The 22,548-nt window shown below is 41.4% G+C and overlaps 1 protein-coding gene across 1 annotated transcript in view; it reads right to left on the reverse strand.

Annotated features, from left to right (window-relative positions):
• The window catches only part of ALDH1L2 (aldehyde dehydrogenase 1 family, member L2), a 66,151-nt gene extending 44,413 nt beyond the window's left edge, over positions 1-21,738 (reverse strand). Inside the window, exons 1-9 of the mRNA XM_008569170.1 lie at positions 21,684-21,738; positions 11,614-11,758; positions 8,636-8,870; positions 6,817-6,982; positions 4,978-5,079; positions 4,678-4,767; positions 2,928-3,062; positions 1,495-1,620; positions 831-922 (exon numbers count right to left, since the gene is read on the reverse strand). Of these exons, the coding sequence (XP_008567392.1) occupies positions 831-922; positions 1,495-1,620; positions 2,928-3,062; positions 4,678-4,767; positions 4,978-5,079; positions 6,817-6,982; positions 8,636-8,870; positions 11,614-11,758; positions 21,684-21,731 (1,139 nt within the window). The 5' untranslated portion in view covers positions 21,732-21,738. The remainder of the gene's footprint in view (positions 1-830; positions 923-1,494; positions 1,621-2,927; positions 3,063-4,677; positions 4,768-4,977; positions 5,080-6,816; positions 6,983-8,635; positions 8,871-11,613; positions 11,759-21,683) is intronic.
• Positions 21,739-22,548: the final 810 nt, after the last annotated feature.

Below are 22,548 nucleotides of genomic sequence, written 5' to 3' on the forward strand. Positions count from 1 at the left end.
CTGAGTGCAGTGCGGGCGCAACACCGAGGGTTGCGATCCCGTTGCCGGTCCCCGGTACGGGCGCGACACCGAGGGTTGCGATCCCGTTGCCGGTCCCCAGTGCGGGCGCAACACCGAGAGTTGCGATCCCGTTACCGGTCAGTAAAAAAGACAAAAAAAAAAAAAAGGAAGAAGTGAGTAATGGATTGTTGTTACCACAGGTATGGGTTAGTTATTGCAGGCGTGGGCTCCTGATGAAAGGATGAGTTCAGTCTCCTTTTTTTCTCCTTTTGCTCTCACCCTCTCTCACCGGGTGATGCCATTTGCCATGTTATTACACAGCAAAGAAGGCCCTCACCAGATGTGGCCCGTTGATCTTGGACTTCCCAGCCTCCAGACCCATAAGCCAAATAAATCTCTGTCTTTATAAATTACCCAGTCTCAGCTATTCTGTGATAGTAGCAGAAAACGGACTAAGACATGTGCCCTTCTGGATCAGACTGTATAGGAAATTCCCCACTAGCCCTCTCACCAAAAGCTTCTCAATTCCAATGTCATACTACAGGAAAATCAGCTACAGAACATGAGGGCAAATTTTAAAAAGAGGCAAACAATTAGGAAAATTGGTTTTCTAGGTATACAAGAGATATAAAAACAACTTCTGGTTAGCAACAAAGAGAATTAAACTGATAGATATACATGTTTTACCGTGGAAACAACAACAAAAATGATGAAGAAAAGAGTAGACAGGTATGATGGAGTGATAACATCCAAAACAAAGGATTTGGATGTGATTGTCAAAGTCAAAATCCCTAGTGGAGGGATGAGAGTCAATAAGGTGGTAGTTTTACCTGACAACATCCATTGATCTTGCTCCAGATTTAAAGAAGTCTGTGGAGTCTTCAATAACAGGGATGTTGCTTAAAATTCCAGCCCAGATGACCTACCCAAAAAGGGACACTTTTAGGAGGGAAGCCCCATGAAGGACAATGTGGCAGAGACTGGCTAGCTCTCCACCAAAGCTATTTCCTCTTCATCGTGTATACACAGCTTGACCACATTTCTCAGAATCTCTTCGAGTTAGATGCAGCCAGTGAATATGAGTGGAAGTGACCTGCAACTGCTCCAGTCTTGGCCCATGAAAAACCTTCTCCATACAATTCTCTCTGCTCTTTTGCCCTTCTGGCTGTCTGGAATAGACTTGACCTCCAGGATGACCTTGAAGATAGTATAGCCCGGATCCCTGAATAACCCCACCCCTAAGCCCCGTGCCCCAGTTTCACCCCTAGCCCCCAGTGCCAACCTAGAACTGCTTTGGATTACTTATGTGAGAAATAAATCTGTATATACTATGCTCGAGCACATACATTTTGGGGTTGATTTCCTGTTGTGCAGCTAATATAAAAAAGAGGAAATAAAGTTCTAACTCTACCCCTTTGAAGACTGATAGTACCAGTTATAAATATGCTTCAGTCTTCCAAGGTAACAGCAATATTAAGGACATCGTATGTTCACCTTGATGGTCTCTGCCACCTTCAACTCTTCAGCTGTAAGCTCCACCACTGATGTCTCACCCCCTGAAAAGTACTGAGAGGCAGGAATCATTTTTCCATCTTCAAACTGCAGATTTCTCACCATCACCTACAAAATAGCAACAAAACAAAAATAAAAATTGAGGATTAGGATAATTCAAAGGTAAGACTGGTGGGAGGAGGAGTCCTGCATATTACATACACAGAACGACCAGCTTATTTGGAAAATACAACAATATGGATTAAAAGCACTCACTATTATGTTTAAAGGACCGAAGTGGCATTTTAATAATGGCAGCAGAAAGGAGAAAGTTAAGACTAGAGGTAGATACATCACAAAATGAATAATAAGCTCTGGAAAAATCGACATTTGGATGTAGGCATTCAGACTAAAACCTATTATAACAGCAGGCACTATGACTACCACTATGACCCTGCTGCTGCCGTCTTCTGAGCACTTACCCTGTGCCACACACAGTGTGAGGTATATATGTATGTACTGAAGCATCATTTAATCATATAAATACAGATGGAGGCAGATGCCAGTATTAGTCCCATTTTACTGATGCAGAAATGGAGGCTCAGTGAGGTTAAGTGTCTTGCCCAGTGCCACACAGATAGTAAGTAACAAAGCTGGAATTAGAACCCAGAACTAGCTGGGCTTGCAACTGATTTATCCTGCAGTGACTGGAAAATATCTGCAAGTACAAATTTCCTCTTAGTCTTCATTGGGAAGCTGTCCAGAGGGCACGGAGGCCCAGAGCCAGCCCTCCCCAGCACAGGCAGTAGAGGGGTGCTTGCCTGGTGAGAAAATGGAAGAGGGCCACATCAATCTCCCTTGGTCCTCCCAGGCTCTGGCAGTGGGAAGGCAGACAGACGGGATTCCCCTCTCTGTTCTATAGATGGGGAAACTGCGACTTGTGGGGAGAACCATCCTTCCAGCACGGAGGCCCAGAGCCAGCCCTCCCCAGCACAGGCAGTAGAGGGGTGCTTGCCTGGTGAGGAAATGGAAGAGGGCCACATCGATCTCCCTTGGTCCTCCCAGGCTCTGGCAGTGGGAAGGCAGACAGACGGGATTCCCCTCTCTGTTCTATAGATGGGGAAACCGCGACTTGTGGGGAGAACCATCCTTCCAAAGACAAGTGCGTGGCAGAGCAGGGATCCACATCCTTGAAGCCTGATCAAATTCTAAGCTCTTTCTACTGTATCACAAAGCAGACTGTGCAGGCCTCTGGGGTCCGTCCTGACGAGTCTTGTTCTATCAGGGCACCTGGAGCCCACTCATCCCCAGAGAGAAATGGGGGCACAGATATCCTGGGCCTCCCACATCCCGTGTGAAAGCTATTCCCTTAATAGCTTGGGTTATAGAAGGAAACCAAAAAAGTTATTTCATAGGTGACCATACTGAACACTTACGGCTTTTCCATCATTACCAAAAACAACAAGTCCATTTTTGGTAACAAGACCCGGCTTCTTAGCACCTTTAATTTCCAGTGGTTCTCCAGGAGGCACAGAGCTATTCAGTAATGATGAGCCATAGAACGTGACCATCTAATAAAGAGACCAAACCCAGAGCGTAAGATCAGGAGGTGAAGCTGTTCATAGCTGTGTGTGCAAGCATTACTCCCTGAATCATCATCTGTAATAAAGTTGAGATACCATCATGTGAAAGACTGTATCAAGCATCTGTAGAAATGACACAAAGTAAGAGACATTCTGCAAATGTGTGATTGAAGAGTTTCAATAATACCCCACATCCAGGTGACAGGAGTATACATTTATCATATATTCCCACTGATACAAAGGCGAATGAGATATAAAGCTCTCAGCCTCTACAGCCTGAAAGTAGGGTTTGTGAGGGCCGTGGAGGTATTGGGGGTGGGGGGGTAGGTGAGGGGAGATGCACAGTAGTAAATACGCCATAACGATGCAGTGTGGTAAGTGATGAGAAGTGCAAGGTGCTTTGTGGGTCAGTTCTTGGACACAAGACTAGATCGAGACTGTAACTACGAGAAATCGACACTCATTGACCTATCATTATAATTCCATGACTATTAGCTGTCATTTATTGAGCACTGAAATAGTTAACATTTGTTGAATACAGTACTTACTCTACGCTAGGGACCAAGTGATTAAATGAATTAACACGTATTAACTCATTTAATCTTCACAATAACCCATAACCTATAAGGGAGGCGGCACCATTAGTCCCATTTTACAATGAAGAAACCAAGGTACGCAATGGTTAAGTAATCTGCCCAAGGTCACACAGCAGCTAGTGGGAGAGCCAGGGTTGTAATCGAAACATTCTGGCTTCAGATCCCACACTCTTCACCACTACACTGAACTTCCTCCATTGGTCATTCATCTGTCCCACACACAAGTATTTTTATTGTCACCTAATATACACCAGGAAACCTGCTTAAGTGCATCAAGACAATAACATGAAGCTCTTACTCTGAAGGAGTTCATAGTCTATTGTGGACAGGGGGATTGGTAAATAAAACGACCCTTACAATACCTGATGTGCTATGTTAGAGGTAGGCAAAGTGTTGTTGGAACAGAGGGAAGGGACACCAGACCCCCACAGGCTGGGCATGTGAGAGGTCAGAAAACTTCCTAGAAGAGGTAAAACCTGAGAACCTGAGCTGAGCCCAGATTCCCCATGAGTGAGAAGGCCCTTCATGCCCTGCCCCTGCCCACCTCTCCTGCCTCATCTCTCTCCACGCCCCTCCTCACACCCCAGACCCCAGCTTTATTGCAAGTCCTTAACTAGGTGCTATACTCTCCTGTCTCTGGGGCTTCACCTCTTTGTCTCTCTCTCCACCTGATTAACTCTTCTTGAAGTTCAAGCAAAGCAGTCAGCTTGTCTAGGAAGCCTTCCCTAATACACCTGAGTCTGGACCTCGGTTACAGCATTTATCTACTGCATATTGTGTCTACTCACTTCTCTGCTTTCTTCATAAAACCGCAGGCTCCTTGACAGCAGGGGCTGTGCCTACTGTCTGCTTCACAGTAAATGTCCACCGTATGCTGAATAAACAGGAAGGTGAATCACAGCCCCTCCATATGACCAAGGGAAGAACCAGGGGAAGCCTTGATTTATTTGCAATATCTCTTCCAAAAGAAATATGGTGGGGGACAAAAAAAGGTCCCTAGAACATACCTCTCCATTTATCTCTGCCCAAGCTCCAGGGACTTTATCATGACCTCGGATCCAGTTATGTAAAACTTCAGCAGACAGGTCCCAAGAAATCTAGGAAAGCACAAAGCACACATTGACCTTCTCAATGCTGTGAGTCTCCAAAGCAACAGAAACATTTGTCTCCATCAGTGGCACAAGTGGGTAGGGGTGAGGTAGGCTGGGTGGAAGAGCCACCTCTTGGTGAGGAAATGGTACATTGCGAACTACGTAAAGGTAGAGGGCCGGGAACTTTGAGAAGTGTTACTGCGTTGCTGTAAATACCTTGGCATTGTCTTTTTTCTGGATACCTTCATATGTTGCCCCTTCCTCTGGTTGGGGAATACGAGGAGCTTTTCCGTCGGCTATAAGTTGGACAGCTTCTACCTAAAGCCAAAAACGTCACCTGTGTTACAGCCCAACGACCAGCAATGTCATGGTCTGTTCAACTGAAGTTTCTGCTTAACAAGATTACTACATATAAATCTGTTCAGACATTCAGACTATGAAAATAACTACCACTTCTGCAGGTTTGCCTAAGTGCCAAGCAGTGTAGTAGCTTCTGTATGTGAAATATCCCTTGCAAACATGACACAAATCCTACAAGGTGGATCATATTATTCCTGTTTACAGATGAGAAAACTGTGGCTTAGAAAAGTGAAGCAACTAGCTTGAGATCACAGAGATAGCTGGTAGGTGTCAGAGGCGGGATTTGCATCCAGGTTGATTTACTGCTAATATCAAACCTGCCCTCTCAAAAATGACTCCCTTGTTTAAACACACTTCAACCTCTTCTTGGTGATTCAATGGAAATAATTCCATTCTATATTTCCAATTCAATGGAAATAGTTATAAAATAAGTCATGCCGGATTATTTTACTCATCATGATGATTCTAGAAAATGGTACATTATTGTATTTAATTGATTCAACTTGCTTTCTAGCTTAGGAAACCTGGAATTAAAAACTTAAAATCTATCCACGAGAGTGACTGCCTTTGAGATGTGTCCTGCATCTCTTCCTGTGATATTTATGTTTGCCTTGAGTTGAGAGCTTCTCCCTTTCCCTGGGAGGCCTTTGTGAGCTCAAGTTCTCAGATTTCTCTCCAGGGACTCACAGCTGCTGACTACTGGAGTTAGCCACCTGGGAACAGAACCAAGTTTACAGCTCATTCCACTCACCTCTATCTATAATACCTGTACTATAAGGTACAGGATTTGGGCTTGAGCAAGTACTACAGAACATACCATATGTTATTTTGACAATAGTGATTATTTTTAGCATCTACTGTGTGCCAGATGCTTTACACAAATAATGACATTTAGTTTGCACAACAACCCTACAAGTCAGGCAGTATTATCCACATTTTATAGATAGAGAACTAAGGCTAAAGGGCTAAGTGACTTGCCTATTGTCATACAAAAAATAAGTGGTAGAATGAGAACCTGAGCTTAGGTCTTTCTGACACCAAAGCCTTACTCTGTTAATCATTACGTGATATAAACAAGGCACTGTTCTCCTCCGGCATAAATCAATGGTTACAAGCATACCTAGTTTTTATCTAATTTTGCTACTTCTACCATAACAAACTCTGGAAAGAAAGTTAAATGATATCAAAATTACCTACTGAATTTTTCAATATTTTTACACAATAATGTTGTTACTTTGTGGCATACGTGCTTTAGGCTTTTTACCAAGGGCTCATCTGAATGAATAAGCAACACCAAATTTCACCCTGTTACACAGACTAATTTAAAACACTTTCAAAGAAAGTACAAATTACATAGCAAAATTTTTAAAGATTCTGTACACTTCTTTACAATTATTCATTACAGACAGGGTTGGAGATTTAAGTATTTGGCAAAGGAAATGGAGCAGGTTAATTGCTACCTCATTGATTTGATCACTGCTCTCAGAAAAGTAAGTCAGGTTCACAGACTAAGTATTTTAATGTTCAGATTTCCACCCTAAATATACCATCCCATTGGTAAATATAAAATCTAATTTTGTTTTTAAGCTTTATATTTTTAGCGAAAATTCATATGGGCAAATTCTCAATAAAAGAAAATATTTCCAAAATGTTAAGGATTTACTAAATTATTCTTGATGGCATAAATATACTGACCATGGCCTTGATTCCTTCAGGAAAAAGAAATCGATTATAAAGTGCATCCACCGTATCATTGGGTTCAACATCACAGGATCTCTGAAGAAGGATGGGTCCTGTATCTAAACCATCATCAGCCCAGAAAACAGACAACCCAGCTTTCTTGTCTCCCATAATTAGAGTCCTGTGAAGAGACGGGTTCAACTTAAAATGCTGGTGAACTGTATCATAAAGTGATGAATTAGTGATATTAACGTACAAGGTAATTACAATGGAAAAGTAGACAGTGAATGAAGCTACCGTGAGAAATCAACAGTAGAGCTGGGAGATGTGAGAGCTCAGAAAAAGCAACGCCTAATGGTCCTGCTAAATACATCCTCGTGTCTGTAGTCTTTCTTGTTAACATGTAGTCATGACTTGTAGTGAATTCAGACGGGCGTTAGAACCCACCGCTGTCACTCATTGACTCCCAGGTATCAGTGCTCTACCTCAGGATCAAGTAATTTGCCCACCTGACTCCGATTCCTACATCATACTTGACCCTGTACTAGGCAGAATAAGAATGTGACATAAAACAGAGGATATTCTCTGCAACGTGAAGAGGAGATCTGGTTATTAATTCAGGCATAAGATTCATTTAGGATTAGAATTAACTCTAGATTGTCTACATAAATTGTAGTAAAAGACGGTTGTTTAATTCAACTATGTGTATTTTGTGCTCTGTAAAGCTCAGCCTAAGAGAAAATGCTGCCCCCCACAGGAGCTTATAATGAAGACAATAAGCTACATATGTTAACAAATACATATAAAAGCACACAGAGACCAGGCTAAAACAGAGAGTATGAAGTGGTAGGTTACCCATGCCCATGACCTAAGTCATTTTTACTTCTCTGGGCTAATCACACAAACCTAAATCAATCACTCACTCACTGTTTTCAGAAATATTGAGGAATGAATTGACATTATGTTATCAAGAACCTTGAAAATACCCATATGCTTTTATTCTGCATGTGGAAACAATGTGAAATGAGAAAAAATACAAGTTTAAGTGCAAAGATATCCACTAAATAATAATAAAGTATTATTTACAAGAGCAAACAAGAAATCAGTGTAATCAAACTTTAAATACAATGAGTATTATTCACTACATTAAACCAGGTGTAGACTTTCTGCCTATTCAATAACGTCACACTGAGGGATATCAGGAAGTTGTGCAGGTAAAGGAGAGAAGGTAGAAAAGGCCTCCTCAACCCACTCGTGTGTACCTACGGCATCAGGTACCTACAGTGTATCACGTACTGTTCTTGACACTGGTGAAACAGCAGTAAAAATATTAAAGTCCTTTCCCTCAAGAAGTTTGAAGTCAAATGGAGGAAGACAGACAATGAGGAAAATAATTTCAAGTAATTCAGCATTTCCTGAAATGTATTTAAGATGCTCTATGCACAAAAGTTCTGTGGTCAAATAAGTTTTTGGGAACATGAGTACTCAAATTCCCTCTAGGAGGTTATGATACGCACTTTAAAGCACATATTAAAAGCTCAAAGAAGTCCTGCGATAAATCTAGCATGAACAAAACTTATCTGACCATACAGCCTTTGTTTTCTCACTATCTAGTTACATTCAGTGGAACTAGTACTCCACAGACTATTCTTGGGAAATTCTGTCCTGGTTCACGCGGTATTCTAGGTCTCAGGGGAGTTCATGCAATAGCAGCAATCAATCAGGACCTGACAGTTGTTCAAGCATACCTCGTTTCTTGATCACCTAGGTAAAAAACAGAAAGACTATGGGCAATGGAAACAGACCCAACCTCTCTGTTATTAAAAAATCTCACCAGTTGATAGCAGAGGCTCCTCTGTGCCTGGGCAGGATGGAGGGGTGATAAATGATGGAACCATGCTTTGGGCTATCGATTACATCCATGGGGATGAACTGTGTACAGAAGGGAAGCACGTTTAGCTCGGCACCCACGGATCTGTAGGCTTCTGACACCTCTTTGATGGTCTTGCCCTTGACTCTCCATCTAGGGAACTTGAACACAGGGGTCCCATCTTTCTCCGCAGCCAAAGCTGAGCATGAAAAAGATTACTTTCATTTTTTAAAAAGCCATAATTTTATATTGGTATCAATTATGATTTTACACTTTCATGAAACATTTACAAATAAAACATAGTGAAAAACAATCTAGACTGTGACTAGAATTTGACCTATTATAGTTGTTTTATGTTCCGTCCATTTTTCTAATGTGATGTTTATTTATATATTTAAGGCATAACACATTTGAATTAGAAGTTTGTAGTTAGATAGTATTTTGAGATTTTAACCAAAGCTTTTTCTCTTTTAGCACAACCTTTTAAAGAACATAGCTTTAGCTTTGGAGCCAAGTGGCAATACTTCACCCACCAATTTAACATAGTCTCTGGCACAGCTGAAAACCTTTAGTCTCTCCCCTCCCCACACAGAACAAACTGTACACCAGAACACAATCTCTCTGCCAAACAGGCAGATCCCCAAAACTGAAGGGTTAAAGATTCTGAGCTTTTATAGTTCTTTCTCCCACCCAAATTCACCAAACAGATAAGTTAGTGGAGGAGAGAGGCCCTAAGAATGGAGAATACACACTTAGCTCCCTGTAAGGGTTTTGCCATGCTGGAACAGATCCAGGTCTCCTTCCTGAGGTCCCCTTCCCCTCAAAATGACTCCACCCTATCTTCATGTGAAAATTGAGTGGCCCTTCAAAGTGCAAGTAGCATAAGCCCATTTTCTCCATAATAAAATGTCATTTTTACTAACTACATACCTTCTATCTTAAGTATATATATTTAAGTATATATATTTATATATACTATTAAATATTAAAATAGCATATGAATATATTTTATATAAAACATATATACTATTATATATTAGTAATATATAATATTAGTAATATATTAGTGAACATATATGCTATTATATATTAGTAGTATATATAATAGTATATGTAGTAGATAGAATTGTGTCCCCCCAAAATTCCCTGAAGCTTGAATTGTGTCCCCCAAGTTTTATGTATTGGAAACTTAGCCCCCACTGTGACTGTTAAGAGGGTGGGAAATCCTATGATGGTAACTAAAAGGTGGGGCCTAGAAGATGTGATTGGATTGTAGGACTGTGCCACAGTGAATGGATTAAAAATGGTGGCCAGGGGCGTGGTTCTGAGGACTTTAAAAGAAGAGGAAAGTCTGTCTCTCTCTCTCTCTCTGCTCCCACCATCTTGCAATGTGAGACCCCTGGGATATTGTTGGCACCACCAGATGGACTTTGGACTTCCCAGCCTCAGAAACTGTAAGCAATAAATGTTTTTCTTTATAAATCACCCAGTTTCAGGTATTCTGTTATAGCAACACAAACAGACTAATGCAGTATATATTATACATTATTATAGTAGTATATATTATACAATAGTGGTATGTATATAATAGTATAAATATTAATTTTAGGCAATTTCCAGAAGGCTTAACTAAAGCTTTTTACTTGCATTTTTTGTTCTTTTTCCTTTCTTCTCTATTTGATCATCAAAATTCATTGACTCAGGATGAGATGATGCCTCTACCACAAAACCTAAATTCTGAAGCCTAAGTAAGTCCTGAAGGACTCTGGCCATCAAGGTTAGGCCCTGATCAATCCATTTGGAAGAATTTGTTCACAAAATACAATAATGTTCACAAAATATGAATGTTCATAAAATGTCCAAAAAACTTAACTCACATATCAGATGACAGGAAAATGGATAAATGTTAAAAAATGTGATATTGGGAGAAAACTGTGAAAGGTTACATGTGAAAGAAAAATGAGGTGGAGGGGACTTAGAAGTCTTCATTGTAAAAAATGTACTGCACTAGGACAGGCTTGGAGCGTTCAGGTGTCATCTCCTGTTTTGGTTTTTGGCTTCCTGGAGCTATTTTTGGCTGCCCTGGTTGACAACAAGAATAGTCAGGTGCTGTCATTCTCGGGTGCTTATTATGCACTAGGTGCAGTGCTGAGCACTTCGCATACATTATCTCATTTAATCCTCACAGCAGCCTGTAAGACGGGTCCCACTGAACTGAGGCTTAGTGAGAAGAAGTAGCTTGCCCGAGGTCACACGGCTAGTAAATGGCAGAGTAAGAATTAATCCCCTGACTCCACAACATATGCTGTTAACCACATGCTGTAACACCTCCCAGGTTACTCTATAAGTCAGGTTGGTATTTTTTCTTTTTCTGAGTTCTGTCATCAGCCAAATGGCCATGACAAACGGAAAGGGGGTCCTGGCCCTGGGACCAGGCACTAAGGAAGAGTTCATTTCCCAGGATTCATTCTGAAAGGAGGTCTAAAAGTCACATGCTTGCAGTTCTTCTGAAGTCCATGTGCATGGCCAAGACTACGAGTTGTATCCCTTCATCCCTTAGCAATGGGCTCCCTAGTTTAACTGAATGCACAGCCACCTCAGATAAACTCTGTATTTCTCAGCTTCTCATGCAAATAGAGTTGTTCTGTGACCAAGTTGTGGCCAACACTATGTGAGCGTTGGGCAATATGTGCAACTTCGGATTACGCCCTTAATAAAGGCTTGCTCCCCACTTCTTCTCTTTCCCTTCCTGCCTACTGGAACGCAGATGTCATAGTTGGGGCTGAGGCAGCTACCATGGACCATGAGATGGAAGTACTGATAATGGCAAAGCAACAGATAGAAGGAACATGCATTGTAATGAATGTAGAGCTGCCACACCAGTTCTGAGGACCAGCCCGGACTTGAGAGTTCTTGGCCCAGTCATCCCGGTGTGCACTCACCCAGCGGATCGGCTTTTCCGTCCTTGTCTGGAATAGTGAACACTCCTACTACTCGGTGGCCCTCTTTGCGGAGGTGGCTGTAAACTTCCTGTCCAAAGAGGCTCTGGCCTATAAGTGCCAGCTTCAGCTTGTTTTTGAAACAAACCTGTGAAACAATTCAGTGATGACAGATGTACACATAGATAGAAGACATCGGATAATAAACATTTTTTTCAGTCATAGAAGATGACTCAAGGCTACAAAAGGCTCAAAGATCTACAAAATAAATTTTTTATTGACATACACTGAACCCAGACTATATTATATATATGTAGCAGCAAAAATAATTTCATATCTCAGTATTGTTCATTTTCTCTTTGCTCTAATTCCCTTGATTATTCATTTTAATCACTGGGATTACATATATTTTTATAAGCTACCTCAACTCTTTGGTGAAATGAGGCCATATATAAACAAATAAGGTGTCCTTGTTAAAAGGAACTTAACTCTGAGCAAAATCTACCTCAACATGACCATACTTTTATGCCCCTGCAATACAGAAATAAGAACTGGACTCATCTCTTACTTCCCAAAGAGGCCAAGATCTAAAACACAGGGGCAAAGGCACAGACCCTAGAGCTAGGCTACCTGAGGTCGAAACTTGTGCCACCACCTGTGCCAGTTGTGTGGACTTAAGCAAGTAACTAACTTCTCTTTTATTTTATTTTATTTTATTTTTATTTTTTGTTAACTAACTCCTCTTTGTCTTTTCTCCCCCCTCATCTATAAAATGGGAATAATAATAATACCAACTTCATACAATTTTGATGGAAGAAAATGACTTCACATGCAACAGGCTTAGCACAGTGTGTGACACAGAATTAGTATTGTTTAAGCAGAAGCTTTCATAATTTTTTAAAGACCTTGCTATATACTAGACTGTTCAATGTTTTTGTAGATAGTCAGAATTCAAAAATTCTTAAGTGGAACAAATTTATTTGACCTCAAGACCTGGCTTTATCTAATGTAGTGAATGCTCTTTATAGTCCTTATAGATTTCTTGTAAGTTTGGCACAAACTCATTTGGCTTTAAATCTGACCTGAACTGACATAATGCTATTTATAGCCTTTATTTATATTTGTATAGACTATATGAATATTCGTATGTTTGCTGCAGAAAAACCAATGTGTTTGGTTACAGGTACTGCCCTAAAGCCTGCTGGGAATTTTATGTAATATACTATCTATACACCATATGAACTTTCTAAAATAAGAATAATTCTTAACTCTAAAAACACACTTGGCCCCAAAGTTTTCAGGTAAGGGACTGAGGGGGGCACATCATTTCATTTCATTTAATCCTCATACCTATGCTGTTTTGCTATCTTCCATTTTGTACCATTTTCATGGATGAAGAAACCAAGCCTTAGAAATGTCAAGTATATTCCCAACGGTCATAGAAAGGGAGAGAGCTTTTCTATGACCTTTTCCTTTCCCGTTAGAAAGGGAGAGCCTGGGATTTGAATCCAGGTCTGTCTGACTTCAAAGCCCTTAAGCACATATGCACTTAAAAATGAAGTATTTAAAATGAACTATTACTATTCATCTCTTCCATCTTATTTACAGGTTAACATGGACACACAAAAATACAGTGATCATTAAGAAATATAAACACCATGTAGTAGATAAGAGTGGCATTGAAGGGGTTACAGTTTTAAGGAATGTCTTTGAGCAATTACATCTTCTGTGAATTCTCCTAAAGTGGAGCCTTTTCACAATGCATAACATCATACACTGACATGATCATTGTTGGGATGATGATAAAAGGCCATCAGGTGAAGAAGGCTAGCTGCAGGAGTGTAATCAGAGCATCATACTTTCTATGTGTTTCTTTTCTTGGCAATGGACCAACCCCAGCTCCCCAGAACTGTCTCCACCTTACATTCTTCCATGTTAGAATATGGTGTCATAGGATTTGAATTTAGAATGTATTTCCCCCCTCCAAACTAAATGAGATTCTCTAACGTCCTGGACAGTCATCCTAAATTAGTAAAGCCTCACTGTGAAAATCTGATTATGAAGAAACTTAACTTTCCCTTACTTCCTATTTTACTAAGGTCATAGACAATATCCCTTTTTAGGCATGAACTTAAAAAGATACCAGAACACAACTTCCCTGTAATCGAGCTGATAATTAAACAGTTAAGGCTTTAGTTTATAAAATCCTTTTTAAAAAGGTCAGTCAAGGTTTCTATCCCAAAAGAGCCTGATTAAGCTTTAACGTCTAACATATGCTTTTACAAGCAAACAGATTAACTCTGTAACAACTGCAAATTCACCTATAGATAATGCATGGTTGATCATTTAATTTCCTCTCTTCAAAAAAATCAAAACGTTCAATAAATATTCTATCTTCAAATCCTATAATTAATGCTGTTGCTTGAAACAGAATCTACGTATTAGCCATCTTACAAAAATTCAGGCTTTACTTCATACTATTACCAATGCCAGATATTTTAAGACATCTAAAGTACTACTTTTTAAACACACAAGAGCCAAGAGACCAAGCTAACTCAAACGTAATGTGTTACTTAGCTGTCATCAGTTTATGTGGAGTTCAGTTCCAGATTCAATACTTTCTGGCAGCATTTAAAGAAACCATGTGAGTATCTTTGGAAATACTACATTCATTGAAACACTTTCTGAGCTGAATGCTAAAATTGAAGCTTTCTGAGAAATTTTCAGACTTTATGACTATAAATGTGTTTACAAAGAGTTAGCAGGATTCCAGACAACCGGACTGGGATATTTTATCTTGGTCTGATTTATCCAAGTGTGGCCTGAAGACTGACTGCCTGCGTGAGCAGAATCAACTGGGAGGATATGTTTAAAATGTGGATTCCTGGGCCCCACCCCAGATCTATTGATATAAAACCTCAGGTCCAAGAAGCTGCATTTTAACAAGCATTCTGGTGACACACAGACACACTAAAATCTGAGAATCACTGCTCTATGGAGAGTGCGTGTCAGCCCACAACAACAAGATTCTGACCTGAGTTTGGGAGTTTGGATCAGGAAGAAGGGATGGAAATAATAACAAACATTTTAATGAGACCCTAGTATGTGCCAGGTATTTCACATATACTACCTCATTTGACTGCCCAAGACTCTGGAGACAGGCATTGTTAACCCACATTTATAGATGAAGAAAGTGAAGCATAAAGAAGTTAAGATATAGCCTGGAGTCAAATAGCTACTAAGTGGCAGCCCCGAGATTCTAACTCTTGTTATCCCAGTGCCCATTGTTTTTCCATAACACCGTCTGTGCAATCTTCAGATGGGCCTTATTTTTCTTCCTCAATTAAAAACAGAATAGTAATGGTACCTATCTCTTAAGGTTGTTATAAGAACTCAGTGGGATGAAGTATATAATACACTAGTGCACTGCATGACAATAGTAAATACTTGATCAGTGTTCATTATAGTATTGTCATTATTATTATTATACCACGAGTAATACCTATGCAAATAAAAATGATGATAATGGATATCTCCTATTGTATGTACATGAGGTAGGCACTGCATTGAGCCCTTTTCATTAATTCAAAAAATATCTATCAAATGCTGATTATATGTCTTTAATCCTCACAGTGACCCATTTTACAAATGAGAAAATACAGGGCCCAGAGGAGTTAAATAACCTGTCCTAGGACAGAGCTGATAAGGGGCAGAGCAAGATTCAAACCCGGATCTGTTTTACTTCAGCGGATCTGTTTTACTATGGCTTTCCTGTGTTGAAGTCTCCTCCCATTCTTTTTTTTAAAAAGAACAATACGGCAACAGTTTGACAGGGCAATTGTAGGAAATAGTTCCATCAGCCTTTCTAAGGGGATACTCCGGTGGCACTGACATGGGAGACAGCAGCATTCACTAAGGCTCTCACTGTAGGTGTCTGTTGTGTTGGTGACAAAGAGGAAGGGATACAAAATGACACACAGCATTTCCAAACCTGGGTGGTAAGTGCTATTATCTTGGGGTTCTCTAGAGATATTCTACATCAGAAGAGCCTTTTGCAGGGAACAGAAATTTGCTTTTTAGACTATCGAATATTGCATTCCCAGGCTATCTACCTTCTGGTGGAATCTTCAGGAAGCAAGGTGATATGGACTGACTATGCTCCAAGAATTAAAAAAAAACAAACAGAAAACTTAAAGTCTTGGTGCTGAGTCTGCTCTGATCCAAAGTCCTTTTGTGAAGCTGATGCGTCCTTAATGGAACCATTAGAGCAGGGTGTTAAGGCCAAAGCTATGCACATTAGGAACTGTCAGAATTGGCAGTTTTACATGAAGGACCTTTACACAAAAGAACAAAAACAGTAATTTTTTCTGAGACAGTGAGATGCCTCACACTTAATGGAGAAGTAGGCACATAGTGCCCCAAACCTGCACCTGACTCTGCACATGATTCGTTTAACAAGCATGTTTGGAGCGTTTATGGCTCTCTGGGCATAGTACAGGATAAAGGTTGCACAACAGTGGCCCGCAGGGGAGTTCTGTTTGGCCCATAAAGCATTTTTAAAAGAAGTGTGTTGATATTTTTAGGAGGTTTCACATCAGGTGGCTGAATTTCTGACTTCTCTTTAAAAATCAGGTTTATCATGCCCACAAAAGCAACAGTCAGCTGAGCTGAGCAGCAGTGGCCCCCCTTTACCCTGGACATTGGTCTTTCACTCCATCCAATCCAAACCCCTCACCTGTCTTGCCTGTTTGGCCTATGTGGGCATTTCTCTTTGGGACCCCTACACTAAAGGTACAAAGAAATGGTCCCTGTCCTCAGGAATTCACCAAATAGTAGACAGGACCCACAAGTAAACACATTTTAGTAACACAGTCCTAGGATGGGAGACCACAGTGGAGTTCTTGAGACGTTCCAGGCTGAGGGAAGAAAATTTACAAATGAGTGAATGAGCGGGCAGTGTGTCCAGTACTGGGAGTCAGGGGATGGTGACAAATGACACCCTAAAGAGAGGAATTATGGAGGACCTTGTCTATGTCAAGTAATTTGGACCTTATTGTGAAGAAAATGAGATTCACTGAATGACTTTAAGAGGAAGAGTGCACAATCTAATTTCTATGATACCAGACAACTCAGGCAACTCTGTGGAGGCATAAAGTAGCTTGGGGTAGGCACACCTCTTGTGTTTGAAAATTGAACAGATAAAGATTGAAAATAAAAACTAACCTAACAGTCCACCTTCAGTATATTCTCAGTATGTTGTTTGGAATAGTGTAAAAGCCCACGCTACCTATTATAACAAACTCCCAAAGCTTATGCTACCTGTTATATATAACAAACTCCTATACTAATAGTCAGAAGCAACAAATTACACTTTACACAGAGGCAAATCTGTGCACGATTCAATCAAGGTTCAGGATACCACCAGAAATGACAAACTTGTGCAACTCGGTTTTCTTATTGCATCATTATAAAGAAGGTATTAACAAGGACTTTCTTGGATATCTGGACAACGTTTTTCTTTGTCCCAGAAAGGATGAAAGATTTTTAAAAGAAGGATGTCAATACAGAAGCCTATTAGCAGGTGATGCCAGAATGGGGATGCCCAGCACCTGGAGGCTAGAGGGAGCTCCTGGGGTGAGGCTGGTGACCAGGGAACATTTTAAAGACTTTGAGTAAAGACAGTCCAAAGGACTAGAGCCCAGAGACTGACTCCAGTCCCTGTCAGAGAGGCAGAACTTTAGTGCTGATGGAGTTTAGATGTGTTGTCCCCTCCAAAACTCATGTGGAAATTTGATCTCCAATGTGGCAGTGTTGGAAATTGATTGAATCATGGGGGCAGATCCCTCATGACTGGATTAATGTTCTCCCTGGGGGAGGAGGGATTAATGAGTGAGTTCTCGCTCTCTTAGTTCCCACGAGAGCTGATTGTTTAAAGGACCCTGGCACCTTCTCTCTCTCTCTTGCTTCCTCTCTCGCCAGGTGATCTGCTCATACCCACCAGCTGCCTGCCACTTTCTGCCATAAGTAGAAGCAGCCTGAGGCCCATGCCAGATGCAGCTGTCCCAGAATCGTTAAGCCAAATAAACCTCTTTTCCTTATAAATTACCCAGTCTCAGGTATTTCTGTTATAGCAACACAAAACGGACTAAAACAAGTACATAGCAATTACCTAAAATATTTTAATTGCACAGAACTTTTAAAAATTAATATTTAATTATACATGTAACATTATACAGTCTCCTTATTAAAAAAGAAAAGATCACAGATAAGACTGGAATCCCCTTTGACCTCCATTCCCAATCCAGATCCTTCCTCCCTCCCCAGAGGAAACTACTACTACTGTTCAGTTTGGTGCGCATCCTACAGATGTTTTCTAGGCATTTACATACATGGAAATATACATACAAAGTATTATTTTGTGTTTTTAAAAATAATACAAGGAAAATAATATTATGGGTAATGTTTCATTACTTTCCTTGTCAGTGCATAGAATTCATTCTTTACACTGCCTTACAGTATTCCATAGTGTAGCTATGTCTCAGTTTATTTGTTCACTTCCCTAGTGAGGAACATTTTGGCTTTTAATATGTGATTATTACAAATACTGTGGCAATGAACATCCTTGTACCTGCTTCCTGTGCCCATGTGGAAGTGTTTTTCTCAGTTAGATGCCTACAAGTAAAACTGCAGGATCATTTTTTTTTTAAAAAAGATGACCGGTAAGGGGATCTTAACCCTTGACTTGGTGTTGTCAGCACCACGCTCACCCAGTGAGCTAACTGGCCATCCCTACATGGGATCCGAACCCGTGGCCTTGGTGTTATCAGCACCACACTCTCCTGAGTGAGCCACAGGCCGGCCCTGCAGGATCATTTTTAAACTTAAATTTTAATGGATAGAATCAAATTGCTTCTAGAGTATTTAAGGAACTCTTTTCTCACAAAATCATTTTCTCACAAAATCATATTTTCAACACAAAATCACGATATTGTCAAACTATGATTTTGCCAACCTGATTAGTGAAAAATATCTTGTTCTAATTTGCATTTCCCTAATTACTAGTTTGATTGAGTGTCTTTTCGTATTTTACTGTCTATTTATATTTCCTTTTTGATGTATTGTCTTATTCAATGTATTATGTATTATTCTTTACCTAAAAAAACACAGGTTTAATAGTCTGTCCCACTAATCTCTGAACTCCTGAGACTATCTCTGAAAGCAGGGACTATTTCTTGTTTATTGTTTTATCCTTTTTGGCTACAAGACATTGGGAAAGTTACTTAACTTCTCTGGGTCTCAGTTTCCTTATCTGTAACATGGGCTAGACATGGTGCTCAGTACATAATAGATAAATATGGTTTGAAGTTGAATTTGGAGATCCTAGGAACAGACTAGATACCTGAGCAGGGGTCAGGCAATGAGGAAACAAGTTAAGAACCTGGCTGCTAGAACTTGGATATAAAGCAGGTTCTTGGTTCCAAGGAGCAGGGAAGGTCCTATGTCTTGAACTGGATCATAAGGTGACCTCAAGTCCTGGAGCTAGGCTACAAATCCAGACACTGGTAGAGGGAGGTAAGCAACAGAGTGCCAAGTAAATATGAGGGCTAAATAACCCTCACCATGGGAGAAAGTAAGAAGTAGTGAACAGGCAGGATATTGGAGGTGGGCAATAATTCTTCACAGATAAAGGCTTTTAAAGCAGATAGTTGTTCTAGCTAAAAAGACCCGACCATGTCACTAAGCTGAAATCATCAAGTATTTCTAAGTCCATTTCTTTGAGAGGTTGGAAGAATTAGCTCTATTAGGAAGTATTACAAACAAAATTTCCCTTTGGATTTTGCTAAGTTATGAAAGATTTTTTTTTTCCATTTGTCCTTCATTCTGCTTTAATACCAAAGTTAAAAACATTGGTTTTTCATTTTTTAAAGATGAAGGTATAATTTACATGCAGTAAAATACACCCTTTTTAGTGTACAGTTCTGTGAGTTTTGACAAACACAGTCACGTAACCACCACCACAATCAAGATATAAGACAGTTCCATCACCCCCCAAATGGCCCTTATGCCCATTTATAATCAATCCTACCTCCTGTCTCCAGCTCCGGACAACCACTTTTTTCTGTCCCTATAGCTTACCTTTTCCAAAATGTCAGATAAATGGAATAATTAAAAAAGATAATCTTTCGAGTCTGACTTCTTACACTTAGCGTACATATTTGAGTTCCATCCATATTTTGTGTATCAGTAGTTCATTTCTTCTCCCCAGTCTCTCAGCTAGAATTCCATTGTATGGATGACTATACCACGGTTTGTTTATCCTGTTACCAGCTGAGAACAATCAAGTTTTTTCCAGTTTTCGGAGATGAGATTACGAATAAAGCTTCCGTGAACAGTGGTAAACAGGTCTTTGTGTAAACATGAGGTTTCATTTCTCTCGGATAAATAGCTAGGAGTGTGACTGCTGAGTCATATGGTATGTATATGTTTAACTATATGAAAACTGCCAAACAGTTTTCCAAAAGGCTATACTATTTTATTTTCCCGCCAGCCATGTATCTGTTTGATTTTGAATAGTTTTTATACAACACTGTCCAAAGGATAGATCCCCATTTTCTATAGGGTAAAATATCACAAATCCTTCCCTCATCATTCAATGTCTTCCTTTTGGCCAAATCTGCCACTGCTTTCCCACTTGTTCTCCTGGGAACAGTCAGACCCTGAGCATGCCAGGTGCTTCTCCATCTTCGTGTTTTTGTTTATACCATTTGCCACCTGGGATGTCAACCTTTTATTACAGAAATCTAATGCAAACCCCAGTACCAAAATCTTTTCATTCTTCAAAACTCCCTTCTGCTCTCCAAAAAAGACAATTCAGTGGAAGGTGTTGTTGACAGAGGAGGCCAGCGAAACAGGTAGGTGCAAGCTCCTTGCTCTCTGTCCCATCCAGCACAGACCCCTGTGTGCCTTGTCGTGGGAGAAGCCAAGGAAGGACTCAAAGTCCTGCTTAGGAAAGTAGCAAAAGCCCTAGTACAGCAGGTCTCTCCCCACTTATTTTATAAAAGGTGAATACTCCCCAAATAACTAGAACTGATTATCAGGAGCAAAACGAATTCTCATTATTTGGGGTTGTCTGGGGGAAAAAGTTTTTCCATTTATTCAAGTTAGGGCCAGTTCTTGGTGCTCCTGAAGACTTCTCTCTGCCTCCAAGTTTTTAACATCTGGATACATACATATGTACATATGGCTTTGGCAGAGAACACAAATGGAAAAGCAAATTCTTTTATAACACAGCAAACATATACTTCCTACAAAAGAGATAATGCACATAGGATTTTTTTTCTTCCTTAAACAGCTTGGAGTCTACCTAGACGCAGAGAGGCATCTCTGCCACGGCACCGAAGTGCTAAAGGCAGTACCACATGAGACGTGTCCACTCACGTGTCATTTCGGGGGGAGCTGATGCAATTCTCAGCTGCAGGGCTAGGCCAGGGCTTGGTTCTTGCGTTACAGATTAATAATGTTCCAGCGTGGCTTCCTCTGCAGTGCATGGTAGTCCCACAAATCTTGAGGCCTGCAGCTCAGCTCAGGACTACTGCATCTGCAGGCACCAGCTCTGAGATCCGAATGGGCCCTAATGCCAGTCGGGAGCACTTACACCCTTCAGGCCTCCAAGGAGGACCCTGCTGACTTGAAACTATTCTCCTCCAGGAGACGGCCTCGGTCCTCTACAGCTCCATCTCTTGCCATGATTGAAATGAAAAACGAAAGGAAACAGACTCTGTCCCCATTCTCATGTGACTGTTCCCACCTTGTCATCCCACCCAGACCTAACATGGTCAAAAACTGCATCTGCAGCCCCTTTCCCTTAAGACAATGGCTTGCTTGCCAATTCCCATCCAGGACCCGCCTGGGGCCTTTTTCGGAAGTCTCCCAGTTTTAAATACGCTGTCTCGGCATTTAGCAAAGCCTAAGCATCGCTGCCAACCTTCGTCCTCACCGCCCGGCCCTCCCGCCCCGGGGTCTGCAAACCAGGACCAGGCGAGGGCCGGGACGCTCGTCCGGGCGGGACTCACCTGGCCGGTGGAGAAGCGCCGGAGCGCCTGGCTGCCCCGCCTCAGCATGCTGCGAAGGAGCTCGGGCGCGGCGGCGCGGCGGAGCGGGAGGCGGGCGCACCCCTCAGCCGGGACGCGGCCTGCAGCCTGCTCGCCCGGGACTGCCCGGCGCGCTGCCCGCGGCCTGGGCGAGCGGGGCCCCGCCCCTCAGCCGGCTCCGGCGGCCAATCCGGTGGGATGGGCTGGGCGCGCGCCGGCCTCTTGCAGCCACGCGGCCGGGAGCCAGAGTGCAGCGCTGGTGCCCAGCCCGGGGACCGCGCCTGGCGACTGCACACACCCTCCTGCAGTTCCAGCAGAGGCCCGGTTACTTACTAGCTGTGGGACTTCTACCAGTTACCCAGACCCTCTGAAGTACACAGGGATCTGCCTTCCTAGTGGTCAATCTGACACCCCAAGTCACGTCCATAACACCGTCCTGAGAAAGCAACTGGCTTGCCTGTGTCTAGTTACGAAAGATAAGGGGTGGGGACCCCTTCGCTATGTAGGGATCGTAGGATGATTCGATAAGAGACTGTGCATAAAGCAATTGGCAAAGGGTCTGGCAGAGCTGGTCCCCAATAGATAATCAGATAGACTCCCTTCTTCAGCTCTCTGGAAGAAATGTTCAGACGTGCTCTAGCTGAGCACTTGTCTCAAACGGAACTCCTTAGCCTGGCATTCAAGGCTGTTCACAATCTGGCATTTATTCTTATTTTTCGCTGCGGTTTGCACGTGTAATTCTGACTGACTACTTGCCGATTTCTTCCTGGAAAATACTGAGATTTTTTTCTGGAAGTAACAAAAGCATAGTTCCTTAGATAATTAGAACTTAAACCAGATGCAATTA

This window comes from Galeopterus variegatus, unplaced genomic scaffold, assembly GCF_000696425.1.
Source record: "Galeopterus variegatus unplaced genomic scaffold, G_variegatus-3.0.2 Scaffold472, whole genome shotgun sequence".
NCBI classification, from domain to species: domain Eukaryota; kingdom Metazoa; phylum Chordata; class Mammalia; order Dermoptera; family Cynocephalidae; genus Galeopterus; species Galeopterus variegatus.